We start from the raw sequence: 9,608 nt of genomic DNA, 5'->3' as shown, positions 1-9,608 counted from the left end.
AAACCCCTAAAAAAAAAAAAAAAAAAAAAAGGCAACAAATGTGAAAAGAACACTAGAAAACAAGATACCTACATGACTTGGAGAAGTCACCAGACTCTCTAGAACTAATTCTCTCATCCACATAGTGAAGAAACTGAACTTGATGGTCTTTCTAAAATTCTACTGAGCTCTAAAATTCTAATTCAAAGCACTCCAGCACTTAAGCTAAAGAATCACAGTTTTTAATGTTATGTGTGTATTAAATCATTTTGAGGCTAAGTTACATGTTATATCTCATATGACACTAAGATATTATCTTAAAGTAACTAAATACGTAATTCTGTGCCCATTCCCCAAGGAGGCAGTAAAACACAGAGGCTAAAAGCTTGGGCTCTGCAATTTCACTGCCTGGGTTTGAACACAACATGACCATTTACTAACTATGAGATCTCATGAAAGTCACATAAATATTTTTTGCCTTCATTTCCTCAACTACAAAATAGAGATTATAAGAGCAATTATCCTAAAATAGGACTGCTGTAAGAATTAAAGGTAACTCTTAGAAAGGAGTTGCCATAATGTCTGGCTCATAGAAAGTGCTTAACAAATTTATCCTTATGCAGGATTCTAGATACACAAGGGAAAAACAGGTGCCCAAAATTAAAGAAAATGTGGAGGAAAAGGAATTAAAATTGAAAAGAAAGGTACTCTGCCATTGTTTAATTTCATTATTTTCTACTGCAGCTAAATCTAAAATACACTGGTACAGTAGTAGAAAAATTACTAAAACTCCAGGCCTAGTTCTGTAATGAGCTGTGTGATCATGAGGGGTAAACATCCTTTTGAAGTTTCAAACTTCTTTATCAGGACCATGGGCAGGTTTGTGAGAATTTTAAAAAGATAATGTATGTATAAAAGTACTTGGAAATACTATACAGTATACATAAATATAAGGTGCTGGCAAGTCTACCGAAAATCACCTGATATTCCCCTTCCTTGCTAGATGAGCTTGAAATAATTATAAAACTGCAAAATCATTTTGGTTGTATCCTTTGTTTTTTTTTTAGCAAGTAAGCTCATTAGCAGAAATTATTAAACCATGTAATCCATCATCAGACTAAGTCATATGAAAGCAGAAATGGGTTTAATCTACAACACAGCAATAAGGAGCTAATTCTTCACTATGTTTTTCTCCTTTAAAATTTATACAAGAAACCTGAAATCTATGTAAATCAAGAAACATCTTACACATTTCCAGAAAACAAGTGTCAAGATAAAATTTTTCCTTATACACCCTTACTCTTTTTAGTCTCAGGTACCTAATACTAAAACTGATACTTTAAAATGTGAGCTGAATTACTTACTTCACCAGATGCATTTAATTCACCCTTCTACCTTACCTGTTTCATTGCTTGCTTCTTAGCAGCTTCTCTCTGAAGGCTTTCACTCACGGAGGTCTATAAAACAGGAAAATGCTGTCACTGTTTCAACCAATTTAAATCTTCTTTTCCAGTATTCTGGTTGGCAACTAGTCCCTTACTTATGGTTAAAAACAGAAAGATAATACTATGAACTAAATTAACATTTTCAAGGTCTTCACCCTAAACTTTAGGAAACGAATGAATCTTCATTATAAATCATCAGGGTGTAAGAGAAAATAAAATGGTACAGGACAAGATGAGGTAACATGGGTTTTCAGTCCCAGCTTCACCACTAAGTTGTTCAACTTCTATGGATTTCAATTTGCTTTGTGTACATATGTGAATGTGCGCGTGTTGAGTGGGGGAAAATTGGTCCCTTCCAATACTAAAATGGTATGATTCCCAGCAACAAAAAGCACATTATTTTAATACTCACCACTGAATATAGTATATCAAACTCTTAGTACATGCTGAAGGCTCAGCGACAGCCAGGACTATCTGTCATTATTATCATTCAATAAATATGTACTGAAAAGCCTACCATAACAGGCATTGTTCTAGCTTCTGAAGACAGCAGAAAAACAAGAACAGTCTCTGTGCTTGAGAGATAAATGGTCTGAAAGGGAAGACAGATAACTAAAAGAGATAATCACAATATAAATGTGATAGGCAATATAACAAAGGGATTAAAAAAAGGGCTGCAGGAGAACAGAGCAGGAGACTAAATGTATAAGGAATCAAGAAAGCCTTCCCGGGCTTCCCTGGTGTCGCAGTGGTTGAGAGTCCGCCTGCCAGCCAGGGGACACAGGTTCGTGCCCCGGTCCGGGAAGATCCCACATGCCGCGGAGTGGCTGGGCCCGTGAGCCATGGCCGCTGAGCCTGCGCGTCCGGAGCCTGTGCTCCGCAACGGGAGAGGCCACAACAGTGAAAGGCCCGCATACTGCAAAAAAAAACAAAAAACAAAAAAAAAAAGAAAGCCTTCCCAAAAGAGATATGACATTAGACCTCAATCAAAAGGAATTTCAGAGAAGACAAGAAGAGTACAGAAAGTAGTAACCACATGGGCGAAAGTAAAGACTTGCAGCTAAGAAAAGAAATATAATTAGAACACTTAGGAAAACTGTTCGCTTAAAAGTATAAGGCCTTGTAAATATACTAACCAACAATGAAATGTACACACTAAAGGGGTGCATTTTATGGTGTGTAAATTATATCTTAAAAAAAAAGACTACTAATGAATTATAGTTCTCTAGCCTATTGACATTTGCTATTTCCAGCTATGCAGTATCAACTGGTGCATCCTTTGTTTTCCATGGCAACAAACAGAACAAAATAAACCTATTTCTAGTTTTCTGTGACCATGCAGATGAATAAAGTTAATACACAAAGGCCAGACAATAATAACAGAACACTTACTTAATAAATTAAAAGAAGTGTACAGGCAGAGACTAAGTTTACTTTAGGTTATAGTAAATTGACTCCAACTAGAGAAAGAGATGTTGATAACAAGAATAATGATAGTAGCTAACATCTATAGAGCAGGTGCTATTATGCTAAGTTTATTACTTGTGTATTACATGTCTTACTCATTTAATTCAAATGTCCCTGTTATGTAATATGACACATTTTCACTCATTAGAATATAAATTTTAAACATGAAAATATTAAATATTCTAGTAAGTATATCTCATGAAATTCTAATGCATTTTGTTTTTTCACGGCTTGTGGGATTTTTGTTCCCCGAGCAGGGATCAAGCCCAGGCCCCAGCAGTGAAAGCACCAAGCTCTAACCACTGGACCACCAGCGAATTCCCTCCAATGCGTTTTTATGTCTCAGTCTTTCTAATTAGTGTATACTAAATATATTTTTCTTGATCATTGAGTCAGTAATGTCCTCAGGATTGACTAAAAGAGTAAATCCCCAAATGCTGGACTTTCACTTATTTTTATTACTTTTTCCCACCTCTCCTCCAGTCAGTCACAGTTCACAGGCTGTTACTTTCAAACTGGTTGCTTCAACCTGAACTACTGAACTTGAAAAAACAAAACACAAGCCTGTGACTTTTTAGACTTTTATATAATGTAGAAAAGGCAGACTGGGAAGGGCCTTCCAATGTAAAGTGATATATACTTCGAAATATCTCAAGAGACTTTGTTTTCACGCTTATAGCTGTTTAGAAGGATGAAGTCTGGCCTTTGAAAAACATCAGTTGTTATTACTTACGGGGTTGATAACATATGGAGACAGTAATTTTACAGATCCTATCCACCAACTTATATCCCTGGAATTCCAAGAGCATCAGTGGATGAAGAGGTAACTCTGAACCTATGCTGAAAAACTCAGGGAGGACTGTCTCCTTCTGAAGTTCATGTCTCAGTTTTCTAGCTAAAGGAACTCTAACAATGATTATTAGTGGTGATGGCTAAAATGTCAACAACCTGTTTAAACACATATACACAAAAAACTAAAAATGAAAATAGTAGCAATAAAACTTTTGTTTCAGTAACAGTGATCCTATATAAAAATCAGTAAATGTATTAAATGACATTTTAATCCTTATCTTCTACATAACAAACATAAGAAACTATAGTCTAGATTCATACTGGAGACAAAATAACTGGTAAAATTAAACACAAGAGCAATAAGATTTTATATTTTAAAGGTCAAGTCTTTCTAAGTTTTAAGAGATATCCTTAAATTAAAATACCAATACAAATGTTAAGGCAACTTTTAATTTAGTCTGGTTTCCATGAAAAAGGATATGCAAGAGAAGATAAAAATGAGAAAAGCAGGTTGTCCTGCATAAGTCAGGGAAGGTTTCACCTTATTGAACTCAGCAAGAGAAGAAACAGATTTCATACATGTGCCCTATGAATAAAACAAAACTAAAATATGTAATAACTGCCAACATGTCAGCCTCTAACTTTAGAGTTCCTATACTGCATGGCGTAAGGGGGAAGTACAGAATGACGGTCAAAAGTGTAGGCTCAAGAATCTGACTGACTTTCAAACTATTCCCTCTCTCTTACTAGCTGTATTATTTCAGATATGTTACTCATCTATATAATAGTACCTATCTCACAAGGTTGTTTTGAGGATTAAATGAGATAACATGTAAAAAGTACTTGGCAAGTATCTGGCTTATGCAAGTGCTCAGTAAAGGTTAGCTATCATTACTACCATTATTATTACTATGCTCATATTTAAGAACATTTTGGGCTGAAGAAATGTTTATATTTAAACAAATTAAAATTAAGTTATGTGAAAACAGTAGTTATAAGTTTTTCTCCCTTGAGTATTACAGTTAAACCAAAGTGTTCACCAGAAAAGCATGTACACTACGTTCCACTTTATAGTATATTTATCAGTGTGTTTAATAAACGTAAGATTGGCTTACTTGAAGATGGACAATATGATTCAATTTGCATCTACTGAAATAGAAGAGTCTATCCTGTTGAATATTTAAAAGGCTGTACATGTTTTCTTTTGTGTGTTAAGATTCCTTAACGTTTCATACTTAGTACACCAAAACAAGGAAAACAGGGGATGCAAACATTTGAATCCTTTACTAGCCATGGGAGCTATGGCAGAGCTAGAAATGGGTTTTCTAGAACTAAGAGTGGTTTTACAAGCAACTATAAATGAAAATACATTGCCCCAAAGCATAAGATTAGAAAGAACTCTTCTTTTTGAGAGGGTCCTCTGCTGTGCTGCTATAATAATCATTGGATGATGGGAGCTGATAGCAAGGAGTGACCAAATGAATGGACATCCTCCTTTAATAACTGCCCCGTTTGGGGTGGGAGTTCTTGTTAAAGAAGTATATTTTTTTAAACTTTATTTTGAAATAATTATACACTCACTGGAAGTTGCAAAGAAATGTACAAGAAGGTCCTTCACCCAGCACACCCCCAATGTGAGCATCTTGCATAACTGGAGTAAAATACCAACACCAGGAAATAGACTTTGGTATAATCCACAAAGTTTATTCAGATTTCACCAGTTTTACATGCAAAATTTGTGTATGTGTATAGCTCTATGCTATTTTATGACATGTTTCGTGTAACTGTCACCACAATCAAGATACTTAACTGTAACATCACCACAATATTCCTTAGTGCTACCCTTTTATAGCCATACCCACCTCTCCTCCCCTCCCCGCTCCCAACCTTAATCACTGGCAACCACTAATCTGTTCTGTATCTCTATAATTATGTTACTTCAAGAATGTAACATGTTAAATAAATGGAATCATTTTGAGACTAGCCTTTTTTCACTCAGCATTATTTTAATGGAATGTATTTTGCTTAGTACACATATTACAAAACACTTCAGTTCTTGCCACAAAATATTCTAGCCTGCAAGTGACCTAAGGAAATATAGCCGTTAAAAACTGATGATGGGGGCTTCCCTGGTGGCGCAGTGGTTGAGAGTCCGCCTGCCGATGCAGGGGACACGGGTTTGTGCCTAAAAAAAAAAAAAAAAAAAAAAAAAAAAAAAAAAAAAACTGATGATGGGGGCTTCCCTCGTGGCGCAGCGGTTAAGAATCCACCTGCCAATGCAGGGGACACAGGTTTGATCCCTGCTCCGCGAAGACCCCACATGCTGCGGAGCAACTAAGCCTGTGCGCCACAACTACTGAGCCTGTGCTCTAAGAGCCCGTGAGCCGCAGCTACTGAGCCCACGTGCTACAACTACTGAAGTCCGCACACCTAGAGACCATGCTCTGCGACAAGAGAAGCCACCGCAATGAAGAGTAGCCCCTGCCCGCCGCAAATGGAGAAAGCCTGCGCACAGTAACGAAGACCCAATGCAGCCAAAGATAAATAAATAAATATTTAAAAAATAAAACCAAAAAAACCTGATGATGTAGGTTGAATGTGACCAAACCACAACACTGTCATTAACTGATTAGTTTCCAAATTAGCAGGTAGGCAATTATCTTAATTCTATGTCTGAAGACCACTTCACAGAGCAATAAGAGTATTCATTAATGGTGCCTTCTAATAAAACCACAAATTATGATCAGTTTTAAATTTAGGAAGACAAAGGGGCTTTATCTTAAATTAAAAAAAAATTCAATTTATAAATTGGGTCAAATACAAACTTTTTTTGGGGGGGGAGTCACACACAGCATGCGGGATCTTAGCTTGCGTCCCCTGCAGTGGAAGTACGGAGTCTTAACCACTGGACCACCAGAGAAGTCCTGAAGTGCAAACATTCTGACTGCCCTAAAAGCATAAAAACTACTGTATTACACTGGTGTTTCAAAATATTTAGGTTCTCTACCAAAAATCTCAGGGAAATATCCTTTAAAAAACCTGTAGTAGTTCCTTGAAAATGTTTGAACTTAATTGAACAAACATGTTCGGAGCACCCAGTACGTGTATAGCACTAAAAGTGGAGGAGGAGCCATATTTGGTCAACATCTTAATTTTTTATGTCTAATATAAGAGTTGGTACACTCACATTAGCTTTAATTCCAAATAAAAAATGAACAAGAAGAAAAAGAAAATAAAAACCTTGTCCATTTTATATATACAACAATTCCTTCTTTCTCTCTCTACACACACACACACACACACACACACACACACACAATTATAAAGGGTAAAGATGTGATCATCAAGTATAAGCACCATGATTGCAGAATTAAGGAGAACACTGCAACTGGATTTTCTTAGTCTATATTACCTCCATTGTTCTTGTAGAGAATAAAAACTATTTACTAGTGTTTTGTTTCATTAAATTGCAGTCAGATATGACATGACTAAATGGGAGACTGTTTTAAAAACCTTTGCAGTTAGCTCAGATAAACGGAAGAGAAAGCACATGGTTGTGCAACACCTTTCTTCCATCACTACTGGGTTGCCTCCTGAGCTGTGGTAACAATCAGAAGAGAAATGGCTCTGTATGTATTACTGGAACTCCTTCATCAATACACAAAATATAGTTTAATGACACTGGGGGAAAATTACAGATACTGGACCATTATTTATATTATTAAATTATCTTTCTTCAGTCATAAAACTTTTTTTAATTAAATGAAAATTCAGAAAAGGGTTGATTTTTTTTTTACAGAAACTAATCTGTTATTCCATAACTAATAAACCACAAAGGGAAAAAAAAATTACCTATGGGCTTCTTTCTGAAAAAAGAGGTTTACCTATCCACTTATCCAAAACAGATCTCAGTTACAAGAAAAAACAGTTCAAGAATCAATCCTTCCTAGGGTCCTTGGTGGCGCAGTGGTTAAGAATCTGCCTGCCAATGCAAGGGACACAGGTTCGTGCCCTCTCCCAGGAAGATCCCACATGCCGCGGAGTAACTAAGCCCATACGCCACAACTACTGAGCCTGAGCTCTAGAGCCCGCAAGCCACAACTACTGAGCCCATGTGTCACAACTAGTGAAGCCTGCACACCTAGAGTCCATGATCCGCAACAAGAGAAGCCAGGACAGAAGCCCACGCACCACAACGAAGAGTAGCCCCCGCTGACCCAACTAGAGAAAGCCCGCGCATAGCAACGAACACCCAACACAGCCAAAAAGGATAAAAATAATTAATTTATTTATATAAAAAAAGAATCAATCCTTCCTTAAATGGCTTATGGCTACAATCTTCTGTTGTGCTCTTCGAACTTAGAAATGAAAAATTCCTGTTCTTTACTTTTTCTTTAAACCTAGCAACAGATCATTTATTAAAGGTCCTACAACACAGTCATCTGTATTATGGGCTTTATTTGTCCACATTCACATGACTCTTCTAGGTACAAAGCCTGTTTAAGAGTTGTGAAAAATACAGAAAATTTTTATTATATAAACTCAGACAGAAAAAGATGTGGCTCTGAACAGAAAATTTAGAAATGAGAAAATATAAATGACCATTAACTATATGAAAAAATGTTCAATCTTACCAATAACTAAAAAGATGAAAATGAAAATACTAACTTTTATCACCTATCAAATTGGTAAAGATTTTTTAAAATTGTATCATCCAATACTGGCAAGGTAATGAACAAAGATATACTCCTACATTGTGAAAATGTGAAATAGTTTCAATTTAGCAAAATGTATCAAAAGAGCCTGAAAAATATTCATTTCTTTTGATCCAGTAATTCCACTTACAGTTTATTCTAAGGACATAAAAGAAGATGCACAAAAAGATTTAGGTACTATGATATTCACTGTGTTATATAATGGGATATCTAGTCACATTAGTGAAAAACTTTGAACAAAATAAGATTGGTTAAATAAGTGTATACTCTTCAACAGGAAGTTTTGTAGCCAACTGAAAATCTGTTTTCAACAACATTTAATGGTATGGGGAAACTTTAAGGCTACATGCCTACTAGTCCTTGTTCACGACTCAAGAAGCGACCCAATAATCATTCCCTCTCATACTATGGCCACACTGCTTCTTGCGTATTTTACCTTGACTCAAACCTCCCCATATCCTCATCCTCTTTGATGACCTTCTCTTTCACTTCCTCGGCTAAAACCTGGCTTTTCCCTAAAGACTTCTTTCATTTGAGGCTGCTCATGGCTCATATACCCCGTACTTCAGATTAGGAGGCTGTTTGTCCTCCTGATTCTAGTCTCAAACACTGTAGGTAAAAATCTCTGTTCCTTTGGAGCTCATGCTATATGACTATGTTACCCTTACCCCTCTCTTCTCTCAATTCATGAACCCTTTATTACTTACTATCTCTGACATCTTGAGCTCAGTCTTCCTCTCTACTTTACATCGTGCCATCACCCTGGCATGCCATCATCATCCCAGATAATGCATAAACTATAACCTTGTTTTCCTCATCTCCACTTATGTTTTAAAGGTTTTTAAGTCTCCCTTTTAGTCATATATTTGTCTGACTGCAGTTTAATGACTGTTTCCTCTCTACTTCAGCCACCCTCTCTCGCGGTCACTCTTGTTACTATCTGCAACTGCCCCAGCTCTGAAACTATAAACTTGTGCAACCCACCTGATAACCACCACTACTCTTCTAACTATATTTCGCTGAACATAAGGTGTGCATTACTTCACATTTTAACATTGCTGAAATCTGAATACACCTTACAATCAGTGGCATCATCGAATTACTGTCAAACCAGAGGTATTCTTTTTTGTTGTTGTTGTTGTTTTGGGTTTTTTTTGCGGTACGCGGGCCTCTCACTGTTGTGGCCTCTCCCGTTGCGGAGCACAGGCTC

The 9,608-nt window shown here is 36.6% G+C and overlaps 1 protein-coding gene across 1 annotated transcript in view; it reads right to left on the bottom strand.

Annotated features, from left to right (window-relative positions):
• Positions 1-9,608, bottom strand: part of NSRP1 (nuclear speckle splicing regulatory protein 1) — a 63,887-nt gene that overhangs the window by 14,757 nt on the left and 39,522 nt on the right. Inside the window, exon 3 of the mRNA XM_024737320.1 lies at positions 1,380-1,436. Within this exon, the coding sequence (XP_024593088.1) occupies positions 1,380-1,436 (57 nt within the window). The remainder of the gene's footprint in view (positions 1-1,379; positions 1,437-9,608) is intronic.

This window comes from Neophocaena asiaeorientalis, unplaced genomic scaffold, assembly GCF_003031525.2.
Source record: "Neophocaena asiaeorientalis asiaeorientalis breed wild unplaced genomic scaffold, Neophocaena_asiaeorientalis_V1.1 scaffold129, whole genome shotgun sequence".
NCBI classification, from domain to species: domain Eukaryota; kingdom Metazoa; phylum Chordata; class Mammalia; order Artiodactyla; family Phocoenidae; genus Neophocaena; species Neophocaena asiaeorientalis.
Note: the sequence above shows the minus strand (reverse complement) of the source record. Positions and strands in the feature narration are given on the sequence as shown.